General features: G+C 45.7%; 1 protein-coding gene and 1 pseudogene across 1 annotated transcript; both read right to left on the bottom strand.

The window, feature by feature from the left end:
* Positions 1 to 4367: 4367 nt before the first annotated feature.
* On the bottom strand, positions 4368 to 11878 carry LOC102957609 (annotated as a pseudogene).
* Positions 8328 to 26695, bottom strand: PTPN18 (protein tyrosine phosphatase non-receptor type 18). The gene is given in 15 exon segments (XM_042997829.1): positions 8328 to 12142; positions 12351 to 12425; positions 12853 to 13426; positions 14067 to 14225; positions 14310 to 14420; positions 14501 to 14534; positions 15439 to 15574; positions 15789 to 15858; positions 16445 to 16513; positions 23577 to 23623; positions 23727 to 23814; positions 23894 to 23970; positions 24467 to 24575; positions 26097 to 26324; positions 26378 to 26695. Coding segments are annotated over 15 exon segments (2163 nt in total). The 3' UTR covers positions 8328 to 12074.
* Positions 26696 to 26942: the final 247 nt, after the last annotated feature.

Raw genomic sequence — 26942 nt, 5'->3', positions numbered from 1 at the left:
AGGTCCCACCTCCACTGAGGGCTGCTCTGTTGCTCTCTAAAGTCCCATCATGTTGGTAGTAAGGGGGGAAATGGCTCCACCTACTCTCTCCTCCTTGGACAGAGGATCTCACACCCATTCTGTTCAGTAAGCCCTCACAGAATAGCAAGGGCAGTCAGTGTGTCCTGATCCACATATTCGGCATGGGGCTGGGATTCAAAACTTGAAATCTTTACCTGGCACCACTTGGGCCCACCCCCCTCCTCCAGAGTAGAGCCTCCCCACAATGCGTCTGATGTCCTTTGTCCAAGAAAAATGATCCCATGCCTGTGCAGTGCACAGAATCTATGGTGTAGCACAGCAAAAAGCAGCAACCAGGTTATCTGCCCTCTGCATGCCCCTCTGTCCCCTGCTGATGAAAGGCCTTTGGCTGGTGCCTGCAGGGTCTTTTGGCCTTGGAGAGGCAGTATACCCACTTCCAAAGGTACTCCAGGAAGGGAGTGCTATGCACTCTGGGGCCAGTGTCCTCCTTCTCCCCTGGAGTGCATGCCACAGCTTCACTCCAAAGTCTCACACTTCCAAAAGCTCAGAATTTGAACTCCAAACGTTGTTTGCAACGTGACACTCAGTACCTCTTGCTCCCTAGTCCGTGGTCTGGAGAGGTTTTCCTCTTAGGTGAACCCAACGCTGCACTCTCTCAACCCCTGTCTCTTTCTCTTCCTTTTGCCTCTCTATGGAATGGGTTCTCTCCCCTCCACAGTACAGCTGTTTTTCTCTCTCCCAATTCACATCCGTGTACCTCTACCTGCCATGCTGTCTCCCTCCAACTGTGGAGATCCTTCTGTCAGTCTGTAGATGGATTCCCTGGGTATTCTAGGTGATCTGACCTCAATACTACTTTGCTTGAGGGACAAGAAAAGCCCAGGGTCTTCATACTTCTCCACCACCTTAACTCCTCTCCCTCTCCTCTTTCATTTCTGATTTCATTTATTTGGGTCTTTTCTTTTTTCTTTATGAGTACGGCTAAAGGTTCATCATTTTGTTTATCTTTTCACAGAGCCAGCTCTTTGTTTCATTCTTTTTTTTTTCTTTCCCTTTCTTTCCTTTTTTTTTTTTCTTTTAGTTTGTTTGTTTGTTTGTTTGTTTGTTTCCATTTATTTCTGTTCTGGTCTTCGTTATTTAATTATTTCCTTCCTTTACTAACTTTGAGCTTTGTTTTGTTCTTCTTTTCTAGTTTTGTTAGGTATATGGTTAGATTATTTACTTGAGATTTTCTTGTTTCTTCAGGTAGGATTTTGTCATTATAAATTTCACTCTTAGCACTACTTTCACTGTGTCCCAAGGATTTTGGACTGTTATGTTTTCATTTTCATTTGTCTCCATGTATTTTTTAAAATTTCTTCTTTAATTTCTTTGTTTACTCATTGGTTGTTTCATAGCATGTTGTTTAGCCTCCACATGTTTGTGTTTTTTTCCAGTGTTTATCTTGTAATTGATTTCTAGTTTCAAAACATTGTGGTTGGTTGGGATGAGCCCTGGGTGTTGCGTGTAAGTGATGTATCACATGAATCTACTCCTGAAGCCAAGAGCACACTGTATACACTTATGTTAGCTAATTTGACAATAAATTATATTTAAAAATTAAAATAATAAACAAGGATATAGAGTCACACAAAAAAGCATTGTGGTTGGAAAAAATGCTTAATATAATTTCAACTTTCTTAAATTTATTGAGACTTGTTTTGTGGCCTAACATGTAATCTATTCTGCAAAATGTTCCATGTGCACTTGAAAAAATTATATTTTGCTGTTTTGGGATGGAATGTTCTGTATTACTTATTAGGTCTATCTGGTCTAATGTTTTGTTGAGAGGAACTGTTTCCTTATTCATTTTCTGTCTGGATGATCTATCCATTGATTTAAGTGGGGTGTTAAATTTCCCTGGTATTATTGTATAACTGTCAATTTCTCCTTTTATATCTGTTAATATTTGCTTTATATTATTTAGGGGTGCTCCCATTTTGATTGCATAGGTATTTACAATTGTTATATCCTTTTGCTAGTTTCACCTCTTTGTCATTATGTAGTGCCCTTTCTCTTGTTACAGTCTTTGTTTTAAAGTCGATTTTGTCTGATCAAATATTGCTACCAATGTTTTCTTTTTTTTTTTCACTTCCATTTGCAAGGAATATCTTTTTCCATCCTTTCATTTTCTGTCTATACTTGTCTTTATGTCTGAAATGAGTCTCTTGTAGGCAGCATATGGATGGGTTTTGTGTTTTTATTTTAATCTAGTCTATTACCTTATGTCTTTTGATTAGAGCATTTAGACCATGTAAATTTAAATTAATTATTGATAGTATGTACTTATTGCTATTTATTGAATTGTTTTCTGGTTGTTTTTGTAGTTCTTATTTGTTTTTTCCTTCTTCTCTTGCTCTCTTTCCTTGTGATTGATGACTTTTTAAATGTAATGCTTGGCTTTCTTTCTATTTATTTTTTGCTATCTATTATATGATTTTGTTTTGTGGTGACCATATGGTCTATATGTAATGTCCTTAGTATATAGCAGTCTATATTAAGTTGATGGTCACTTAAGTTCAAACTCATTCTACCTTTTTTTTTTTAAGTAGGCTTCAAAGATAAAATAAAAAAATAATAAATAAATAAATAAATAAATAAATAAATAAATAAATAAAAATGGGCTTCACACCATGGAGCCCTATGAGGGGCTTGAACTCACAAACCTGAGATCAAGACCTGAACTGAGATAAAGAGTCAAACACCCAATCGAATGAGCCACCCAGACACACCCCCAAACTCATTCTAAAAGAAGTCTTTTTTGCTCTCCTCCACATCTTATGTATATGTTATCATATTTTACATCATTTTATTTTCTGGGTCCCCTTAACTAATTTTTTAGATATAAATGATTTTACTACTTTCATCTTGTAACCTTAATACTAGCTTCATAAGTGATTGCTTTACTACCTTTTCTGTATGTTAGCTTTTACTCATGAAATTATTTCCTTTCATAATTTTCTTCTAATTATGGCCTGTTCTTTCCACTTAGAGAATTCCATTTAACATTTCTTTTAAGGTTGGTTTAGTGGTAATTCCTTTAACTTTTGTTTGTCTGGGAAACTCTTCTTCTCTCTTTTGATTCTTAATTCTACCTTGCAAGGTAGAGTCTTCTTGGTTGTAGGTTTTTTTTCTTTCAGCATTTTGAATATATAATGCCTGCAAAATTTCAGCTGAAAAATCAGCTTTAGCCTTATAAGGTTTCCCTCATAAATAAGTAGTTGCTTCTCTCTTGTTTCTTCTAAAATTCTCTCCTTATCTTTAATCTTTAACATTTTCATTGTTATGTGTCATGGTGTGGAAATCCTTGGGTTCATCTTACTTGAAACTCTCTGTGCTTCCTGAACCTTGATGTCTGTTTACTTCCCTGGGCTAAGGAAGTTTTCAAGTATTATTTCTTCAAATTTTTTTTGCTCCTTTCTCTCTTCTTTTTTCTGGAATCCCTATAATGTGAATATTTGTGTGATATTATCCAAGAGATCCCTTAACCTATCCTTGTTTTTTAAAACCCTTGCCGGGGCGCCTGGGTGGCTCAGTCGGTTGAGCGTCCGACTTCAGCTCAGGCCACGATCTCACGGTCCGTGAGTTCGAGCCCCGCGTCGGGCTCTGGGCTGATGGCTCAGAGCCTGGAGCCTGCTTCCAATTCTGTGTCTCCCTCTCTCTCTGCCCCTCTGCCGTTCATGCTCTGTCTCTCTCTGTCTCAAAAATAAATAAACGTAAAAAAAATAATAAATAAAACCCTTGCCCTCTTCAGAGGGCATCTTGGTAGAACAGCTGAAGCTGATGTGGACATGGCTGGGACAGTCCTAAGCTCTCTGTGTTGAAGGTATACTGAGGTTTGCACCTGTGTTACCTAGGCAAGATGGCTGGAGATGTTTCAGTATGCGTTCCAGTATGCACCATGCTAGGGATTTTTCTAGTATGTGCCATGCTGGGACTGCCTTGGTAGGATGGCTGTGGTTGGTATGGGCTAGGAGCCTGGGGCCCACTGAGGCAGTAGACCAGCTAGGATGCCCAAACCCTACTCCTGTCCATGCTGTCATGGTGGAGGGAAAATGGTAATCATGGAACTCCTTAGTCCCTCTGATCCAGAGTGAGTTTCAGCTGCTCCCCTGCCATTTGGCAGAGTTCTAGGGCTGAATCCTTTATATTCTAGTTTCTCTCTCTCTCTCTCTTTCTCTCTCTCTCTTCATCTACAAAGGTAGGCTATGTTTATTTAGAGTCACAAGTAGTTGACTCAGTCTGACTCAAACCACGAGGAAACCATCCTGTTTCACTCCATTCTGGTCCTAGGGTGGCCAAGCCTGCTAGGAGTACTGCTTAGGGCCCATTTGAAGGTTTACAAGTTTCTCACTGAGGACAATCTGTGACCGTGTGAGAGTGGTCAGGTAGATCACCATCAACAGGTCATTGATGTTGCTATTGAGCATGGTCTCAAAGTTATTGGGAATTATCCTGGGCACTTAGTTAACCAGACTCATCAAGAAGTGGCCCACAGTATTGTCACCTGATACCTTTCCAGACAGCACATCCTCTGCATACTGCAACACTGTGCTCAGGGCATCCTATATGCAAGCCGATGTCCCTCATACTTGCTGAAAGTCGCTTGAGTGTCTGATCACCTGGTTGGGGCTAAAACAGGACTCCATGATCAGCTCAACTCAATGTGTTTAGTCATAATGTGCATATTTCACTAATACAGGTAAGAACATCACCCTCTTGGTCTTCCCAGGGACACCATTAAAGTGCTGAAATAGGCCTTGATGCTCACATGGCCAATCTCAAGGCTCATGTCCACAATGAGGTGAATGGGGTTGGGGGCTTCCCCGTGTAGTACTCATGGATCAGCACAGAGTCCTCTGTAATGTCATGGCCTGAAGCATCCCAGGCTAGGATGAGCTCATTTGGGCTTTCTTATATGATTCATACATGTTCTTAGTGAATTCCAAAAGTCCTCTATACTTTTTTGAAGCCCAGCGATTAATTTTACGACTATTATTCTAAATTCTTGTTCCGTTATATTGCTTAAATCGTTTTTTGATCAATTCATTAGCTGTCGCTACTTCCTGGAGTTTCTTTTGAGGAGAATTCTTCTGTTTCGTCATTTTGGATAGTCCCTGGAATGGTGCAGAACTGCAGGGCTCTTCCCCTGTGCTGTCTGGAGTAACTTGTGTTTGCAGGCGGGGCCGCAGTCAGACCCAATGTCTGTCTCCAGCCCACTGCTGGGGCCACAGTCAGACTGGTGTGTACCTTATCTTCCCCTGTCCCAGGGGCAGGATTCACTGTGGAGTGGTGTGGCCCCTGTCTGGGCTACTTGCACACTGCCAGGCTTGTGGTGCTGCTTTGATGGGATCTGGCATATCAGCCAGGGTGGATCCGCAAAGTGCACAGGGGTGGGAGGGGCAGGCTTAGCTTGCTTTGCCCTTGGTGGTCCCCAGCGGGAGGGGCCCTGCAGCACTGGGAGGGAGGCAGGTAGACCTGTTGGAGGGATGGATCCACAGAAGCACAGCGCTGGGTGTTTGCATGGTGCAAGCAAGTTCGTGAGGGGAACTGGTTCCCTTTGGGATTTCGGCTGGGGGATGGGAGAGGGAGATGGCGCTGGCCAGAGCCTTTGTTCCCCCACCGAGCTGAGCTCCTCCAGGGCTCAACACCTCTCCCTCCCAGTGTCCTCTCGCCCTCCCGCTCTCTGAGCAGAGCTGTTGACTTTTAACATTCCAGATGTTAAGTCCCGCTGGCTGTCAGAACTCACGCAGTCCGGCCCCTCCGCTTTTGCAAGTCAGACTCAGGGGCTCTGCCTTGCCAGGCGGGCTGCCCCTCCACCACCCCAGCTCCCTCCCACCAGTCCGTGTAGCTCACACTGCCTCTCCACCCTTCCTACCCTCTTCCGTGGGCCTCTACGCTTGGCTCCAGAGAGTCCGTTCTGCTAGTCTTCTGGTGGTTTTCTGGGTTATTTAGGCAGAGGTGGGTGGGATCTAAGTGATCAGCGGGACAGGGTGAACCCACCGTCCTCCTATGCCACCATCTTCTCAAGAGCCCCCTTGAGATGCCAATTTCAAGTCTACATTGTTACCTGTGCTGACTGGCTATAAATTGGAGGTTCCCACAACCCCCTCCTTAGGTTTCATTAATTTGGTAGAGTAGCTCACATAACTCAGGAATAACAATTTACTTACTAGTTTAAGGATTTATTACAAAGTATATGAATGAGCAACCAAATGAAGAGATACATACAGTGAGGTCCAGAATAGTCCCAAATGTAGGACTTTCTGTCCCTATGGCGTTTAGGGCGTGTCACCATCCCAGAATGTGGATGCATGCTGGTCTACGAGCCTGTAAGCTATCCAAACTGGCAGTTCAGGGATGTTTTTGAAGGTTCATTGCGTAGGCATGGCTGATTAAATTACTGGCCATTGGTGACTGGATTTAATAATCTCCAGGTACCACCTCACCTCACCTCACAGCAGGTCAGGGGTGGGGCTGAATGTTCCAACCCTTTAATCATATGGTTGGTTTCCCTGGCAACCAGCTTCCAAACTTAGTTACTTAGAGGCTGTCAGCACAGAGCCTGAGGTGGGGCTTCAACTCACTGACCGGGAGATCATGACCTGAGCCGAAGTCAGATGCTCAACCAACTGAGCCACCCAGGTGCCACCCAGGCCCCCGCCCCCAGTTACTTTTTGCAGGTAAAAGTCTTGATATCTTTTTATGTACTTTTGGAAGGCATCCAGTTAATTTGCTTCTGACTAAATTTCATTACATTCAGTGACATCTTTAAAAGTGGCTGCTCCCTTTTGCAGGAGTTACTAACTGTATTTATTAACTCAGAGGAGAAAATACTTACATTGTAATGCATTCCAATTCAGAATAATGGAAAATATACAGCAAGAGCCTTGGTCTTTGCCAAAGCCCCATGGAAAGCATTTTGAGTTCTTTCTGTTTAAGTATTCAATATAAGAGCATTTGCCCTGTCTAACCCCAATTGAGGCTCTGTTCAAATGCAGGCACAGTTATACTTTAGAGCTCTTTCTCACCAACAGTCTTCCTTTCTTATTAATTTCAATAAATATTCACTGACCCAAAACTCTGCTAAACCCATGGGGGAACACAGAAATTTTTAAAACTGGGGTCTTGTTCTCTAGTGTAAGTTAAGCGAAATAATATACAAATTCTTATTTCTGGTATTTGAAGTAGCGCTTGGGGCTGAAGAGGTCATGGCGGTCAGCCTGTTAACCTTGTCAGTTGTCAATCCCAGAACAGAAAGACAGACAGACCTCTCTTTTTTCTTCTAATGTTTATTTTTGAGAGAGAGAGAGAGACAGAGAGAGAGAGACAGAGAGAGAACATGCAGAAGCAGGGGAGGGGCTGAGAGAGAGGAAGACACAGAATCTGAAGCAGGATCCAGGCTGTCAGCACAGAGCGCAACACAGGGCTTGAACTCATGAGCCATGAAATCATGACCTGATCCAAAGTCAGACACTTAACCAACTGAGCCACCCAGGCGACCCAGGACAGATCTCTTGGAGAAGTCTTCCTTAAAGCAAGGTTACAAGGCTGTAGGTATGTTTGAAATCTATGGCATCCCACTGAAATCACTTTTCAAATGCACTTTGTGTTTATGTTTGGACAGTCTGCAGTTATTAAAACATCTGAAATTGATTTGAATGCTGGTATGGCTTAACAAACACTTATCTTTCTCATATTTTCCTAAGTATTTATGTCCCCTGGACCAAGTTGTATATTATAAGAGAAATGTGCCATAAAATAAATAAAACAATTATCACTTACTAGATAATTCATATATTGACCTTATGTTTGTTTTGAGCTTTGGGCCTTAGTTCTTAGGAGCTTTTTATATGTCAGAAAATTAGCCTTTTGTTTGATCTCAGTTGTAAATTTTTTTCACATTTGTCATTCATTTTCTGACTGTGCTGATGGTAATTTTTGTGAGGTTGAAATATTTTTAAGTATTAAAATTTATTTACATTTCTTTTGGGCTTCTGATTTGTCTTTCCATACTTAGCAAGGACTGCTGCAGTCTAAGATTATAAGGAAAATTTCCCATAATTTCTTCTAATACTTATGGTTTAATATTTTATATATATATAAATATGTTATATATATACTTTAATGTTTATTTATTTTGAGAGAGAGAAAGCATGATTCGGGGAGGGGCAGAGAGAGAGAAGAAGAGAGAGAATCCCAAGTAGGCTCTGCGCTAATCAATCTGGGGCTTGATCTCACGAACTGTGAGCTGAAATCAAGAGTTGGACACTTAACTGGCTGAGTCACCCAGGCGTCCCTAATATTTTATATTTAAATCTGATACATTTAGGATCTGTACTGCTCTAAGGTATGATGTATGGCTCAAACTTTTTTCCTAAACGACTACTTATCTCAATAACCTATGATGAGTAAACCATTTTTCTGCCCACTGACTTAAAATACAACTCCTAAGCAAGACTAGGACTATCTAGAATTGTTTTATTTTGGGAATAATCCATGAAAAAATAAGAAATCTCCTTTTCTATGTGTGTTACAAAAAATCTAGATTCACTCTTGCTCTGATTAAGCATTCGTGTGGTAGCCCTGTGATAAAAGTAACATTTTCCTCCATTTACAGAGTAGGAAACTCACTGAACCAGAGAGAAACTGAAAACTTGCTCAAAATCATAGCACTGGTAAGTGACTGAATCCAAGCTATTAATCACTATGATACAGGCCAACTTAAAGACATATCAAATGATGTTGTGTTCATTGCAGTTATTCATGGCTTCTGTAAAGTGGGGATAACAAACTTACCTGTGTGCATGAATTGCTCTGGAGATTAATCATTCAGGCCATGTTCATACCAAGCACTCAGTGCTAGCTATTTATATTCATTTAATGATTTAGGGCTTCTGTAGCTAAGAGCCATATATTTCTATACCACCAAACAGTGAGACCTAAATCTAGGTGTGAATCTCAAACTAACAGCCATCTTCTCTGAGTCTCCTCTGCATCTGCAAAATGGGATCGGTGGCAATACTTACTCATAAATATTATTTTACAGATTAAATGAGATAAAATATGGAAATGGCCCCACCCAACACTCTCCTGCATGTTCTGCCTTGCAAGCCTACAGACTTTCTATGTTGCTGATCACCTTCCTCAGATAATCAAAGCAGGAAAACCCTTCATTCAGTCTTGAATGGGCAGCTAAGAATTAAAAACAGTTCAACCTTAGACTTAGTCAATAAGAAAATCTTACCTACAAATGTCTACTGTACCCCATAGTCATAGTGTCTGGCAGGAAACTGGGCTGAGTGGGTACTGGCCTCAAAACAGACCCCAGAGACCAATACTCTAATTGGCATGGATTTCCCTCCCCTGAGGAGGGAAATATGCCTCTTCCTTCTGCCATGGGCTGCTTCTCTTCCAAGATACTGCTGTTTTTCCCCTTCTGGTCTCTGGAGCCAAATGAACTGGCTGGTGAGGCCAGTTTATACTCTAAATGACACCTCAACTTTCCTCTTTTACCAGCAGCCTTGGGTCTCCCTTCCTGCCTCTTTCCATAAAGGTCAGCTCCAATTTCTGCCTGACAGTTTGGACTCCAGGTGATGCTGGCCTCCCGTTCCCCATTAAACTGGGGAATCCCTAGGTTTCTCTGCAAATTCCTGGCTTCTGCTGGTTCACTGCATCTTGTGCAGAGACCTTACAGCACTTGACAAATTAAGTCCAATGCCAGCAAGCACCAAGGCAAGTTTCACTTCCTTTTACCAACACTCAAAGGGCAAATGACTTGTCTCAGAACCAATATTGAATACAGGGGCCCAGACATGATTATGGTCTAACATTTATCAAGCATAAGCTCCTGAACTAAATCTTTATATTCTCTCTTTTACTGAATTCTCACAGTAACTGTGAGCGGTGTGGGTGTGGCTGGGCAGGTGGCAGGCGGCAGGTGAAGGCCTCAGTGGCCCATGCTCATCACAGACACAGGATACTTTCCAATAGCCTTGGGAGGGCACTGTGCTGGGGAAGAGTGGCTGGGAATCCACCTGAATGAACTAGACATTGTTAGGAAGATAAGATGGAGAGAGAGGTTCACAGAGCAAGATCAGGGTTTAGGAGCATCAAGTATAAATTTACTCGTCTTTCTGTCCACCTGGGGTTGTCTGGTTTAAAATCTATCTTGATGAAGGACTGTTTGTTTTGTCTGGGTGGCTCATTTTTGTCTGTCCAGCTGGAGATCTCTCTGGCTCACAGAGTGTCTACCTGCCTAGTTGGAGATCTGTCTGGCTGCAATCCTTCTGGCCGAGGGTCTGTGGTTGTGTCTAGCCAGGGGTCTTCCTGAGGATCTTGTGAAGTTGAGATTCAGTCTGTCTGGAGTTCATTTATCCAGCTATCTACTTGGAGGTTTATCAGCCGATCTGGCTACAGACTGATCTGTCAGTCTGGGGTCAGTCCATCTGTCTGTGAGGCTAGATGTCTGTCTCACTAGCCATAGATTTGTGCCAAACTGGTGCATCTGGCATCCAGTTCAATGGCTGGGGGTCTGTCTGGCTAGGGGTCTCTGTGAGCAGCTCAGAATCAGCCTGGTTTGGGGTTTTTCTATCTGACTAGGGTCTGTCTAAATAGGGTCTGACTTGTTGGGGGTGCATTCATCTCTCCAGATGGGGGTCCACCTGTTCCTCTGGTTTGGGTTCTATCTGTCCAGCTTGGCTTGGGGGTCCGTTTATCTCTAACTGGGCATAGTGTCTCACTGTCTGGCTGGGGTCATCTGTCATGTGTCTGATTAGAAGTTCATCCATCCAATGGGGCCCTATGGGCTAGCAGGGATCTAGCCTATTCAAACGACCTGCTGATTTGCAACGTACACCCGGCTGGTAGATGGTCTGGACAGTGGGCCATCTGTCTAGCTTAGGATGCTTATCTACCTGAGGGTCCATCTACTTTTCTGGCCTGCTGACTGCTTGGGGATCTACCTGGAAGTCTTCCCAGATGGTGGTGCATCAATCTGTCCGCTAAATTGTGGGCTTTGTGGAATTGATGAGTTGGTGGGGACTAACCACTCGTCTAGAAGTCCACCTATCTGCCTGGTTGGAAGGCTGTCTGGCTGGTTGGGGTGTCTGTGCAATCAAGGGTCTATCTGGCTGGCTAGGAGTCCATCTGGCTACTTGGGAGTCTGTTTGACTAGGTCTGTCAGTCTGCCCACTTGGGGGTGGGTCTGTCTAGCTAAGAGGATGTCTGTGTGTCTGTTCAGCTAAGGATTTGCTTATGTCTGTCTGGGAGTCTGTCCACCTAGGGGTCCATCTGACTGGTATCTGGCTAGCTGCCTATCTGGGAGAGGGGTCTTTTTGATGGTTTCTCTTGCTGGGCGTGATCTGTCAAGGTGTTGGTTGATTAATCTGACTGGAGGTCCATCCATCCGGCTGTGGACTGTCCTCTGAAATCTGGCTGTCTAGGTGTATGGTTATGTATTTGTCCTGATTGGGGGCCCATCTGACTGTGTAACCCATCTGGAGATTTTTTACCTGTCTGAAATCAGTCTGCTTGGTTATTATGCCTGGCGTGGATCTGTCCAAATGGTGGGGGGCAGGGAGGAGCAGCCAGCAGTCCTTTTTAGGGCCCACCCATTTCTCTGTGTCCAGCTGAATGTCTGAGCGAGGGAGACTCAGATACTGAGATGACTAGTCCATTATGTGGTGATGGGGGCAGTTTCCAGAAGCCCATCTGTCCATCTTCTCTTTCACACCTGGGGGAACTTGCCTAGTACCCTGGGGTTGGGCCCATCCTGATGTTTATTATTGAATCTGTTCAGTGTGGTCTCACTAGCCATTATCTCCCAGCTACCTCCCCCAGCCTCAGGCCCTGAATGCTATAATCACTGGGGCAAAGCCCCATATTTCCACCCTGAGAAACTTTTATTTTGATCCAGGACCATCATTCCCATTCCCAACACTTCGCACAGCAGAGAATGGCCGTCAGCAGTCCAGGTGCCCATGTGGGGCAACAGGCAGGCAGGGGTGCAGCACTCACACCTGGGTCCACTCAGCAGGGGGGTCCCGGGGCCCTTTAGGCCTTCCAATGCGCAGGTTGAAGCCTGGAAGAAGGGCACCGTGGGTTTCGTGGAGAAGCTGAGGTGTGGACATGTGTGGAAGGTCATCCTCAAGCCTTCAGGCCCTTGTGATTTACTGCAGCCACATCCACAGGACTCGGAGAGCGGGAGCCCCATGCCACTATCGCTAAACCCCCAACACCTGGTTTTCAGTCCAAGCTGCGGTATCCCAGCAACCCAGGCTTTGACTTACCTAGCCCACCGGTCTGAGCTCCATCCACCACGTCCTCGTAGGCGTCAGGCCCAGCGGGGCTTTGGTCAGCCAGAACTGTGGGCAGAAAACCACCCCCACCCCCACGGATCGATTCAGGCAGCCCCGTGGAGCTCTGGAACCCACCCGGGGCAGAGCCTCATCCTCCAAGCTCCCAGGGGTTGGGGGTGGGGGCCTGGGGGCCGGCGTGGTAGGGGCGGGGCCAAAGGCCACCTCCGTCCGGACGAGCTGGTGTCGCCAGAGAAACGGACCCAGACTTAGGGCCACGGCTAGGCCTGGGGCACTTCCGGCCGAGCCGGGGCGGGCAACAGTCCCAGAGGCGCGGCCGGAGAGGCACCGACGTCAGCCTTGGCCGTGACCAGGCCGGCCTTAGGGGCGGGGGTCCTCGAGGCCGCGGGGCCCTCCACACCGGCCACACGCCGTCTGGGGCAGGAGCAGGCGGGCGCCGGCCCTCCCAGCCCACACCCCGGCGGCCCGGACTCACCGCGCCCGGGCGGCGCCCCCTGCGCCTCCTCTGCGCGCGCCTGCGGCCGCCGGGCGCGCGGCAGCACCTGGCTGTAGAGCGGCGCCTCCTCCGCGCCGCGCCCCCGCGCCCCCGCCTCGGGCCCCGGGGGCGCCCTGCGCTTCTGCACCACCGCGTACGTGTCGGTGTCGGCCATAGCGGGAGCCGGGGACCCGGGCGCCGAGATGCTCCTGCGGGCGGGGCGGGCAGGCGGGCGGGGAGGAAGTGAAGACGCCGAGCTCGAGGAAGGAGGGGGTGGGGAGCGCTCGCGGCGCGCAAACCGCCCGCTTCCTTCCCGCCCGAGGCTGCTGGCGGGTCGGGAGCGGGGGAGCGGGCGGGTTTCCGAGGCGAGAGGGAGGGGCCTCTGGGTGAGGGGCGTCTCGCTGTGCGTCCGGAGGGCCCGGCTAGTTAGGTGGATGGAGGGAAGGGGCCAGCCTGGCGGGTGGAGGGCGCAGCGTATTGGTATTGCGGGGTGGTCCTGTCGTGCAGATGTTTGAATAAAGGAATGAGGAAGTGGCTTGTAGAGGGGAGGGAGGGACGGCCTCAAGATGGAGAGCTAGTCTTAAAGAGGAGGGGTGACATCTCTGCTGCAAAGGAAGGTTGGGTCTGTGCCCCCAGCACCTGACACGACGCCTGACAAGTGGGCTGCATCAAGAAATATTTGCTAAGTTAATGACCGGGGAAGCAAGGAAACGGCTAACATTGAGGCGAGCCTTAGAAGCAGAGGCAATGAGATCTCTGGGATCAAAGTGTCGTCTTGGGGCAGGTTCCCAGAGTGCAGGCAAAGAGCGAGCCAGTGAATGTTTGGTAAATTGAACAGCAGGGAAGGGGCCGGTGTTGAAAGGGTGAGGAAAGGGTTACCTTGGGCATGAGAAATTGGAAAGGGAAGAATGAGGAGATAGGGCTGGGTGCCTGAGGACCTCACCAGGCTAATGGCGTGTGGTGGGAAGGATCCGGAAGGAAAGGGCGTCGTCATAGAGTGGGGTACGATTCTGGGGAAGGACAGGAGGCGAAGGCTGTGAGGCGTGGAGGAAAGTTGCCAGACCCCTGATGGAAGTCACCATGGACTCTGGGGGGTAAGCTGAGGCGGAGTCTGATAAGGTCACAAGGAGGAGAACAAAGGTAGTTATCATAGTCAGTCCCTGCTCCCAGAGGGAGTCCAGGGGCTAGATGCTGCAGTGATGGTGTCCACAGACCTCTGCTCTGGTCCTAGTCTCTGAGGGTGTTTGATGGTGGACAGGAAGACAGTAGGCAGGAGGCCTTGGTACCTCCTTGAAGTTCTGGTAAAGGGGGCTGGAGGTTTGGAGTGCTGAGAAGAACTTCTGAACCACCAGGTTCCTGTTCCTGTACTCCTCCTCGTGGGGGAAGAAGAATCATCAAAAAGGGAAGACAAGAGGAAGAGGCATGTGTCCTTGAATTGAGGAGACTAAGGCTCTCACCTTTGTCTGCACAGCTACAGGCCGCTGCTTTCTCATCTCCAAGACCACGCCAAAGAGGCTGCAGTTAGGTGGGATCATGTGGGGCGGAGAAAGAGGACACATGAGCAGGACCTGGTGGCCATGGGGCCTGCACTGCACCCAAGCACACATGCCCTATTCATACCTGGGTCAAGAGCACCTGTTTAATCCACAGTGCACGGGACACCTGTTCACCCACAACCTGCACTGACAAGCAAGAATAAGAGTAAGCTGGGTCAGGACCTGCCCACAACCCCTCTTGTATGAGGCATTTGGGGTTTTCAGTGAGGGTCCTAACTGGGGATCCCCTGCAGCACATTTTGATTCTCAGAATCCCCCAATTACAATTTAAAAGAAAACGCTTTTTAGTTGTTTACATTTGTTGAGCATCAACTGTGTGCTTACTCCCCAGCAGGCAGTCGGTGCCCAATAAATGCTAAATTTCAGTTGACGTGGTGTGAGCAGTGTAGCCTCAGGTTTCTCAAGAGGCACTCAGTGCTGATGCATAGGGGCAATTGTACCCCAGTGTTTACAGCAGCACTTTCAACAATAACCAGATTATGGAAAGAACTTAAATGTACATCACCTGACGAATGGATAAGGAAGTTGTGGTTTATATATACAATGGGATCCAACTTGGTAATGAGAAAGAATGAAATACGGCCTTTTGTAGCAACATGGATGGAACTGGAGAGTGTTATGCTCTCTGTGAAATAAGTCCTACAGAGAAAGACAGATACCATATGTTTTCACTCTTATGTGGATCCTGAGAAACTTAACAGAAGACCATGGGGGAGGGGAAGGGGGGGGAGTTGGAGAGGGAGGGAGCCAAACCATAAGAGACTCTTAAAAACTGAGAATAAACTGAGGGTTGATGGCTGGTGGGAGGGAGGGGAAAGTGGGTGATGGGCATTGGGGGGGCACCTGTTGGGATGAGCACTGGGTATTGTATGGAAACCAATTTGACAATAAATGTTGTATTAAAAAAAAAAAAAAAGAGGCACTCAAACTGCAAGACGGGCTCCAGGTTCTGCACTGGCCTCCCTGCCTCCCTCCCCCACTCCCAATCACCTCTGTCTCACCAGACTCCCGTAAAACCCATTTCTTGAACCTGCAGTGGACACAGAGGGGCCTGGGGCCATATCCCTGGAGGTGATGGGCTTCCTTCGCCATGGTGAGCACATGTTCAGGATTGCTAGTGACTCCTCTGTCTGGCCAGGACATATATTGCAGCTGGTACACAGATCAGCATTCTTGAAACACAGGAAAAGAGGGACAAATAATTAAAAAAAAAAAATTTATGAGTACCTACTACATGTCAGGCTCAATTCTAAACATCTTTCATTTAAATCCAACAGATAATAACTGAGAAGACAAGTACTATTGCTAATGCCCATTTGACAGATGAGAAAATGGAGACAGAAAACAGCTCTCCCCATATGGGAGCCTCCTCCTCCCTTTTCAGTACCTTCTGAAAGGTGACCTAAAGTGCCCTGAGTATGATGTCTGTGTTCAGCCATGTCTCCCTTGTCTGAGGATGTGGGGCAGGTGGGAAGAGAAGGGAGAACAAAGACTACAGGTGCCAAAAGACATTTACAGAAAACAAAACATTTCTGATTAAAAATCAAAGTCAAACAACATTATTTTTAAAAGGCATTCAGCTCAAACATCCCCCATGGCTTTCCTGAAGGAAACATTTGATGGAGGAGGGAAAGAAGAAATATGATTAAACACCCCAGAAAGCTCATTTATAGTGAAAAAAAGAGATTTCTTTTGTTCTACAAGAGTTTTATTGCACTTCTCATGTACCAACTGTATGTATGACTTGAGGTGACAGATTTTCCTGACTTTTGAAATATTAAGGGAAATAAGGATTTTAAGAACTTAACAAGGCACATTTGTATAACAAAGATAATCATGCTCATAGTTAAAATGCAAAATGAATGCATGTATTGAGTTCTGACTATTTGCATACTAATAAGTGTGAGGGGGCTGTGGGAAAACTGTTCATCCTTTCAGGCTCAGCCCAAAAGGCTTCCATCCTGAGAATCTTCTGTGAAACCTCCCTAACATTCAAGACTCCATAAAACACTGTTCCCACCTCTGCTCCAGCTTACCAGCACGATGCAGAATAGTCCAATCTGTAGTGGTTCCTGTTCTTGGTCCCAGTAACGCTCACACTTTTTCTTCAAAAAGGTAAGGGAGAAAGGGCAAGGAATGAAGAGGGGCAGTCTGCTTTAGAGTTCTAGCTCATTACGTCCACACTCCCACAGGACACCTCAGGCATTGCTGCTGGAAGCACAGACAGCTGCAGCTATAGTGCAGGCCAGCTGGCAGAGCCTTGTCAGATTAAACACACACAGACGTAGTGGTGACTTGAGCTTCTGACTATGCAGGAGGAAGACAGGCCAGAATATTCTCATACTGTAAGCAACTAAAAAACTGGATATGTTTTTTATGAGCCGCTATTTTCAGACATTGGACCACAGGCATTGCAGGATTGTGATCACTGAACAAAGGGAAACACATGGGTTAAATCTTATGACTACTCCAGCTTACTCCCTAGAGGCAGTCACCAGGCTGCAGGACATGGGGAGTCCAGAGATCCCACCGAGTTGAGGAGCCAGAGACTATGGCTAAGGGAGGAGAAGGCAGCTAGAATTTGAAGGGCAGAGTCCTGGAAAGAACAGAGATATACAAACAAAAGTAAACAAACAAACCTCCAGAAGTCTGCATATGGTCCCCTTGACTATTTTTAGCTGAGTAATAATCTGAGCAAATACGTCATGAAACTAGGCAAGAATAACTTCCCAAGAAAGGAGAATAACTAGGAACCTATAAGATGAACATTCCCTGCAATGTTCATAATGGGACAGAAATAATTTACATTCCTTCCAGCCTGAGTGGAGAGACCTGACTGACTATAAGGGCATTCAGTAGGGAACCAAAAAAAGACCACACTTTAGGAGTAGAGTGAAATTAGTTCCAGAATAAAGGCCACTCTAGACCTGCCCTACAAAAGCTTAAAAACAAACCTTAAAATGATCAAACATCAAAAAGTAACTACCCTCCAGAAAAAGTCCAACACTCTTTAAAGGAAGACAATAAAATCCAACGGTGACCTGTGTAAAATTAAAAATGTCAAGCGTCCGATAAAAATTTACTAGACACACTAACAAACAACAAAATCCTTAACCAGGAGAAAAATCAGTGAAGACAAGATCTGGTAGGGATGAGGAAAGAATAGACCTTTAAACAGTTTTTAAAAACATTTTAATTATACTTGAAGATGAAAAGGCAAACATGAACATGATGAAAGTGAAACAAAAGGTATAAAGAAGACCTAAATGGAACTTCTAGAGAGGAAAAATAAAATACATAAAATAAAAAATTCACTGTCTAATAGTAGATTAGACATAGAAGAAACGGTTAAAAAAAGACCATGACGACATAGCAATAGAAACTATTTAAAGTGGAAAAAAGAAAAAAAGACTGGGGATAAAAGGAACATCAGATAACAAAAAGAAACAAAAGTCAGCCAAACTGGCAAGGAAGAAGTCAAACCTTCACTATTTGCAGATGACATGATACTCCATGTAGAAAGCCTGAAAGCCTCCACCAAAAATATTGCCAGAACGTATTTCAGCAAAATCACAGGATATAAAATCAATGTACAGAAAACTATTGCATTTCTATACAGCAATAATGAAGCAGCAGAAAAAGAAATCAAAGAATTGATTCCATTTATAATTGTGCCAAGACCCATAAGATACCTAGAAATAAGCCTAACCAAAGAGGTAAAAGATCTGTACTCTGAAAACTATACAAGGCTTATGAAAGAAATGAAAGAGGACACAAAAAACTGGAAAAACACTCCATGCTCACAGATTGGAACAACAAACATTGTTAAAATGTCTATACCCAAGGAAATCTACATATTTAATGCAATCCCTATCAAAATACCAACAGCATTTTTTCACAGAGCTAGAACAAACAATCCTAAAATTTGTATGGAGCCACACAAGATCCCAAATAGCCAAAGCAATACTGAAACAGAAATGCAAAGCTGGAGGCACCATGATTCTGGACTTCAAGCTATATTACAAAACTATAGTAATCAAGGCAGTATGGTACTGGCACAAAACAGACACAGAGATCAATGGAACAGAATAGAAAACCCAAAAATGGGCCCATAACTATATGGTCAACTAATCTTCAACAAAGCAGGAAAGAATATCCAATGGAAAAATGACAGTCTCTTCAACAAATGGTGTTGGGAAAATGGGACGGCAACATGCAGAAGAATGAAACTGGATCCACAAAAATAAATTCAGAGTGGACGAAAGACCTAAATGTGAGACATGAAACCATCAAAACCAGAGAGGAGAATACAGGCAGCAATTTCTTTGACCTCAGCGGGAGCAACTTCTTACCAGACAAATCACTGGAAGTAAGGGAAACTAAAGCAAAAACGGAGTATTAGTGTTTCATCAAGATAAAAAGCTTCTGCACAGCAAAGGAAACACTCAACAAAACTAAAAGGCAGCCTACGGAACGGGAGAAGTTATTTGCAAATGACATATCTGATAAAGGGTTAGTATCCAAAATCTACAAAGAACTTATCAAACTCAGCACCCAAAAAACAAATAATCCAGCTAAAAAATGGGCAGAAGGAATGAATAGACATTTTTCCAAAGAAGACATCCAGATGGCTAACAGACACATGAAAAGATGCTCAACACCACTCATCATCAGGGAAATACAAATCAAAACCACGATGAGATGCCACCTCACACCTGTCAGAATGGCTAAAACTAACAGCATGGGAAACAATAGATGTTGGTGAGGATGTGGAGAAAGAGGAACCCTCTTGTACTGTTGGTAGGGACACAAACTGGTGCAGCCACTCTGGAGAACAGGATGGAGGTTCCTCAAAAAGTTAAAAATAGAACTACCCTATGACCCAGCAATTACACCAGTAGGTATTTACCCAAAGGATACAAAAATACATATTCAAGGGGGTACATGCACCCCGATATTTATAGCAGCATTGTCAACAGTAACCAAACTATGGAGAGAGCCCAAATGTCCATCGACTGATGAATGGATAAAGAAGATGGGGTATATGCATAAAATGGAATATTATTTGGCCATCAAAAAGAATGAAATCTTGCCATTTGCAATGATATGGATGGAGCTACAGTGTATTATGCTAAGTGAAATAAGTCAGACAAAGACAAATATCATATGATTTCACTCATGTGTGGAATTTAAGAAACAAAACAGATGAACATAGGGGAAGGGGGGAAAAGAGAGAGGGAAGCAAACCATAAGAGATTCTTAACTATAGAAAACAAACTCAGGATTGATGGAGGGAGGTGGGTGGGGAGATGGGCTAAACGGGTGATGGGTATTAAGGAGGGTACTTGTTATGATGAGCACTGTGTGTTATATGTAAGTGACGAATCACTAAATTAACTCCTGAAACCAATATTACACTATATGTTAACTAACTAGAATTTAAATTAAAATTCAAAGAAAAGAAAAAGAAATGTCTGTTTATGCCTTCTGTCCATTTTTTAATTGGATTATTTGTTTTTTGGCTGTTGACTTGCATCAGTTCTCTATATATTTTGGATACTAACTCTTTATTGGATATGCCATTTGCAAATATCTTCTCCCATTCAGTGTAGGTTGCCCTTTAGTTTTGTTGTTGTTTCCTTTGCTGTACAGAAGGTTTTAATTTTGCCACAGCAATCAGAAAGAAAAGGAAATAAAAGGCACCCAAATTGGTAAGAAAGAAGTCAAACTTTCACTATTAGCAGATGACATGATACCCTATGATCCAGTAATCGCAGTACTTGGTATTTGAGAATATGAAAGAATATGAAAACATTAATTCAAAATGATATATGCACCCCTGTGTTTATTACAGCATTATTTACAATAGCCAAGTTATGGAAGCAGCCCAAGTGTCCATCAATAGATGAATAGATAAGGAAGATATTCAGCCACAGAAAAGAATGAAATTTTGGTATTTGCAACAACATGGATGGATCTAGAGGGTACAGTGCTAAGCGAAGTAAGTCAGTCAGAGAAAGACAAATACCACATGATTTCAGTCACACGTGGAACTTAAGAAACAAAACAAATGAACGAAGAAAAAAAAAGAGAGAAACCATAAAACAGACTCAAATATAGAGAACAAACTGATGATTACCAGAGGGGAGGTGGGGAAGGGGGAATGGGTAAAATGGGTAAAAGGGATTAAGAGTATGCTTATCTTGATGACCACTGAGTAACGTATAGAATTTTTGAATCACTATGTTGTACACTGTAACTAACACTGTATGCTAACTACACTGGAGTTAAAATAAAAAATTAAAAAATTAAGTAAAAGATAACCTAAAGCAAAAATAATAGCAGTGTATGGTAGAGTATTTCATATTTAGAATTAAAACCTATGGCAACAATAACGTGAACATGGAATGGGAAAATTGAAATATGCTAAAGTTCTTTTATTTTAAATGAAATGGTATAATATTATTTACTGTGATAAATTAGACCTAACTTGTAAACTCCAAAGCCACCACTAAGTACATAATACAAAGAGGTATAGCTAATAAGTCAATAATGACTATGAAATGAATTCATAAAAATTCTCAGTCTGAAAGAAGACAGAGAAGAAGAATGAAGGGACAAAGAACAGATGGAACAAATAGAAAACAGAAAGATGGTAGGTTTAAATTCAACATTACTGATAATTATATTAACAACTAAATACTCCAATTAAAGGCAGAAATTGTCAGACTGAATACTAAAGTAAGTCCCTACAATATGCCACCTACATGACACTTTAAAAATAATGATGGGGGTGCCTGGGTGGCTCAGTCTATTAAGCATCTGACTCTTGATATTGGCTCAGGTCATGATCTCACGTCTAGTGAGATCAAGTCCACAGTGGGGCTCTGCGCTGAGAACTCAGGGCCTGCTTGGGATTCTCTTTCTCTCTCTTTCTGCCCCTCCCCCATGCACGCACACACACACACACACACACTCTCTCTCTCTCTCAAAATAAATAAATAAACTCAAAAAAATAAAAATGAGGATGAACATAGATTTTTCTAAAAAGTAAAAGAATGGAAAAAGATATGCACACCTGAGTAACTTAAATGGCTGTATTAATATCAAAGTACACTTCAGAAAAAGGAATATTATCAGAGATAAAAAGAGACCTTACATATTGGAAAAGGGATTGATTCATCAGGAAGACATAATCCTAACTGTATATGTACTCAATTACAGATTTTTAAAATAACTGAAGCAGAAACTGACAGAACTGAAAAGACAAACCAGATAATTTTAAAATTAGAAAATTTCAATATTATTTCAGCAAATAATAAGGCAAGTAGACCCCCTCCGAAAAGGCCATACAAAACATAAGACTTAAATAACATTATACTAATTGTCAATTATAGAACAGCTGGAGACTTCACTCCTCTCTCAGCGATTGATAGAACATTTAGAGAAAAGTAATCAGTTAAGATTTATAAAACACAATGAAGATACACAAATATTAAAATGTCTTTCAACAAAGACACAGTAAATTTGACTGACTTGATATTTATAGATCATTCCGCCCAACAAAAGCAGAACACACATTCTTTCTGAGTGCCAGAGTATTTACCAATATAGACCATATTCATAGCCATAAAACAAGTTTCAGTACATTTAGAAAGATTGAAATCATATAAAGTTGTTCCTTGACCACAGTGGAATTAACTAAAAATAACAGGAAGATATATGGGAAAATCCTCAAATATTTGGAAACTAAGAACAACTGTGGTAAAATACCACGAGTCAAAGAAGAAATCACAAGGGAAATTAGAAAATATTTTGAACTAATTGGAGAAGACACAACTTATCACGTTTGGGAGATGTAGCTAAAGCTTAAAGAAAAGTGAATAACACTAAATGCTTATACATAAAAAAAAGAAAAATTTCAAATCAATGATGCAAATTTAAGAAATTAGGAAAATAAGAGCAAGTTAAACCTAAATAACCTTTAGGAAGGAAAAATGAAGAAGAGAAGATATTAATGAAATAGGAAATGAAAAAAATAAAGAAAATGAGTAAAACCCAAAGCTGCTTCTTTGAAAAAAAATTAATACAGCTGATAAACCTCTGGCCCAGAGATGGCTAACATTTCCTATAAAGGCCCAGATAATACATAACTACTTTACACTTTGTGAGCCATTCAATCTACCCATCTTGAAACTACTGAAATCTGCCATTGTAGTATGAAAGCAGGTACACATGATATATAAACATATGAGTGTGGCTATATTCTAACACATTTTATTTACAAGAAAAAAAAGAAAAAGGCTGCAAGACAGACCTACTACAACAGCTAAAGTTTGCTCATCTTCACTCTAGCCAGACTGACTTAAGGAGTGGCAGACACCGACCACAAATTACCAAAGTCAGGAATGAAAAATGGACGTCACTACAGATTGTGCATACTCCATGATCAGCCATTCGCCCGGGGCAGTACTTACCCACCCCACAACCCTGTCCATGCAGGCCAGAATGCAGAATCATGTGCCTTCGATGCTGATATATGTTTACTGAGGAACTAATTTATGCTAACAGGCAAAATAAAGATCCCTGCCCTCCTGGACTTTCCTTCTTATCAGGAAGATGGAGAATAAACATTGTGTAGATTACCTTGTATGCTAGAAGTGGGAAGAACTGTGAGGCAAAAAGGAAAATAGGACAGGGAAGGAGAGTGGGAGTTCTGGGAGTTTTAAATGATGTAAGATCCAGGAAGGTCTCATGGAGGAAGTAGCCTTGAATGTTCCAGGCAGAGGGAACAGCCAAGGCACAGGCTCTGAGGCAGAGCCATCCCTGACACATCTGAGGAACAGCAAAGGCCAAACTGGCTAGAGCAGAGTGAAGGAAGGAGAGGCAAAAAGACATCAGAGCTGTACCAGGGAAGCCAGAGTATAGGACCTGATGGTCTATGGTGCAGATTTGGGGTGGGAAGCCCAGCAGTAGAGGGGTTGTGAACACTGCAGGGATAAGCACCATGAATAAGACGAAAGACAGCGACAAAAAAATTAAAGAGCAATAGTGGAGTCACTCCAAGAACTGGGCCTTTCAGTACTAGCATTAGGGAGGTGCTAGCAAGATTTCTCTCACCTTCTCCCTGCACAAGGAAATGCATCCTAGAGAGCTGAGAACACCTACCTGCCCATTCTCCATTTCTCGACATGCCTTTAGGATCACGGAGACACGAAAGATAAGGGGAGAGAGGAATGATTGGGGACAGGAAAAACAAGGCCAAGGGAGGACTCAGAATGTTAGCTCCCCCCGCCCCCCCAAAGCTAACCTTGAACCCAAACTCCCAGACCAGGCGCCAGAAGTCTAGCAAGGGGTGAGGCAGGGGTCCCTGTGTGGTAATATAGGCCCGGCTTCCGTCTGCTCCCTGATAAAGGCTAAGTTCACCACCCAGATCCTGTTGTCACCCCCACCATGTCCACCCTGTCCCTGACTCCCAGCCTGACTTGGATGAAGTTGCCATTGATGTAGTGGCCGTGTCCCTCCTCCTGGAGCAGGGACAGGACCACTGGTGCCTGATCATCTGCCAGTGGGAGAGATGAGAAAAGGCACCAAGCCCCTGACAGCCTCCTGGATGAAAGCCAGCAGGGATGTTGCACACGCAGCAGGGGTCCACCTAGGTACACTCATGAGCTGCTCAGGAGAAAGGCAGCCACGGGAGTGCCTGGGTGATTCAGTTCATTATGCCTCCCGCTCTTGGTTTCAGCTCAGGTCATGGTCTCAGAGTTGGTGAATTCCAGTGGAGCCTGGAGTGGGGCTCCCACAGGTGGCAGCATGGAGCCTGCTTGGGATTTTCTCTCTCTCCCTCTCTCTCTCTCTCTGCCTCTCCCCTGCTTACACTGTCTCTCTCAAAATAAATAAAAATAAACTTAAAAGAACAAAAGAAAGAAAGGCAGCCACTGCAAGGATTGGCAAGGACCTGGGAGGGAGTGCTCTGGGAGCAAACTGGGGTGGACTGGACTGTGCTGCGGTGAGGGGTGGGTGCAGAGCCCCATCTACTCCTGAAAGCCCCGACTTACATGGAAGCACATCTTTGTGGTGGTTTTTCCTCACATTCCCTGGCCGACTGCCAGCCTGGGTGGAGTGCACAGGCTCAGTCTTCCATGTGGCTAAGCAGGCCTGGATGTCCTGGTTGGGAGGCACACCAAGCAGACCAGGGGAGGGAGAAGGAAAAGAGGAACCAGATCAAAGTCCTAGGGCACAGAGTGGCTTGTAGGGACACAAAGCACGTGGCCTGTGACAGGCGAATGCAGACTTTTCCGGAAAGCACGGTGCAGGGCTAATGGTAGTGGCCACGCGCCTTCTCTGTGCCAACGGCATTGAGTCATCGCCAGGTCTTCCCCAAGTGGATACGTAGGTATCCACCGCGTAGGTAAGAAAGCTGAGGCACCACCACATGGTTGAGTGACTTGGCAAAAGTCCCCTCCCCCCCCCACCCCCGGAAGCGGCACAGTGAGGGCGGCATTCAGACCTCTCTGCATCTACCCTATACACCCAATTGTATTGTATTGCAAACAATAACTGTAACGTAGTATGTATTTAACAAGCATGATATATGATACATATAACAATATACACTGTATACGAATTATAACGTATAACATTACTTATGTAACAAAATATTACAGATACCTTGTTACTGTTAGATTGTTATTAGTGGCGACTGTATTACTATCCTCCTCAGCTACTCATAATCAGAAGATGATAAGTAACACCTACCAAATGCCTACGATGCTGCATTACCGTTCCCTATGCACGGCTTGCACCTCCCCCCTGTAACGTTGAGAGTGTTTATAACTAGTGACAAAGACGCCTACAAAGTGAGCGCTCAAGATGTGCTAGGCGCTCTTTTAACCTACACCAGTTCCTCACGCCCCTTTAGTCGGCAAGGGCCGCATTTCACCCGAGGAGAAACCAACGCCAGAGGGGCCACGTGAAGCACCCGAGGCCACAGCGTCTATCAGAGCGCAGCGACCACACCCGCCTCAGCGGGGCCTCTGCGCTCTTCCCCCAGCCGTTTCCTTCCCAGAGAGGCCCTGGTGATCAGCTTCCAGCTTGAGCCTGCGCCTGCTTGCCCTTGCTGCGCCGTCTTCTGCTGCTGCCCAGCCCGGCAGTGGGACGAGGTCACGGGAGCCCGGAGTGTGCGCGGTTCCGGAGCGGGACGCTGTCACGAGAGCCAGGGGCGTGCGCGGTTCAGAAGCGGGACGCTGTGACGAGAGCCAGGAGTGTGGGCGGTTCCGGAGCGGGATGCGGTCATGGGAGGCAGGGGTGTGCGCGGTTCCGGAGTGGGACGAGGTCTCGGGAGCCAGCGGTGTGCGCGGTTCCGGAGCCGGACGAGGTCATGAGAGCCAGGCGTGTGCGCGGTTCCAGAGTCGGACGCCGTCACGGGAGGAAGGGGTGTGCGCGGTTCCGGAGCGGGACCTGGTCATGAGAGCCAGGGCCGTACGCGGTTCTGGAGCGGGACGAGGTCACGGAAGCCACGGCTGTGCGCGGTTCCGGAGCGAGACGCGGTCAGGAGAGCCAGGGCTGGGATGGGCGCGGTCCAGCCAGGCAGTTAGTGGATTCGCCTTCTGGGGCCCTGCAGGCGGAGGGCGAAGACAGAGACAGGGGAGAGAGTGACAGAGCCGTGCTGGGGAGAGAACAACTTACCTCGAGGCCGGGAGACAGCCCCGGACGCCGACAGAGGGAGAGACGGAAGGAGGGCAGACCTCCAGACAGTCCAGGACTAGGAGCCGAAGCGCACCGTCTGGCGGTCCGCTCTCGCCCGCTCACGCTGAACTCGCCGGCAAGGGCCACCCCCTCCCGGCAGCCCGCCTCCAGCTGCTCCCGGACGCTTCGCTCCGCGCCACGTCCCACCTGCGGCTCAGACGCCGCGGGCTAGCTACGTCGTGTCGGAGGACTGAGCCCCGAGCCAGTAGCCAGTAGCCAGCATGCTGGAGGCGCGGCTGGCGGCGGAGGCCCCGCCTCCGGCCTTGCGACCCAATGGAATCGCGCGACAGCCAGCAGGGCGCGCCCCTCGGCCAAGGCGTCCGGAGCTCGCCCTGGTAGCGCCCGCAGGCCCCGGGACCCGTAGCAGCCAGCGCGGCGGGTCGCCTGCGGCTGTGCGGCGGGACCGAGTCCGGCGCCCGCGCCTCGCTTGGTCTGCGCGCGGGGCACGTCGGGTGACACCGCACAATCCCGCGGACGCTTCCTCTTGCTTGGAAGCCCGGGGCCAACCTTCCGAGTGCCCGCGTTCGGTAGATGGCCATTCGTTCTCGCCTGGCCTCCCCCGTCGGGTCTCCCTGAGACATAGACTGGGCTCCGAGCCGGAGTGGTGCTGCAGTTGTGAGCGGACACGGTCGCCGAGATCGAGCTGCCACTCTTGCCTCGAGGACCCTGGGTTGGGGGTGTTCTTCGCCCGTGCGCTCTGGCGGGGCCCGAGAGAGGTCGCAGGAGGTTGCGGGGGTGGGGGGGATGGGTGACACCTGTGCACCCGTGCTGTGAGAAAGACCTAAT

The sequence above is a fragment of the Panthera tigris genome, chromosome A1 (genome assembly GCF_018350195.1).
Source record: "Panthera tigris isolate Pti1 chromosome A1, P.tigris_Pti1_mat1.1, whole genome shotgun sequence".
NCBI lineage: Eukaryota > Metazoa > Chordata > Mammalia > Carnivora > Felidae > Panthera > Panthera tigris.
The sequence above is the reverse complement of the archived record's forward strand: the minus strand, read 5'-3'. Positions and strand labels throughout refer to the sequence as shown.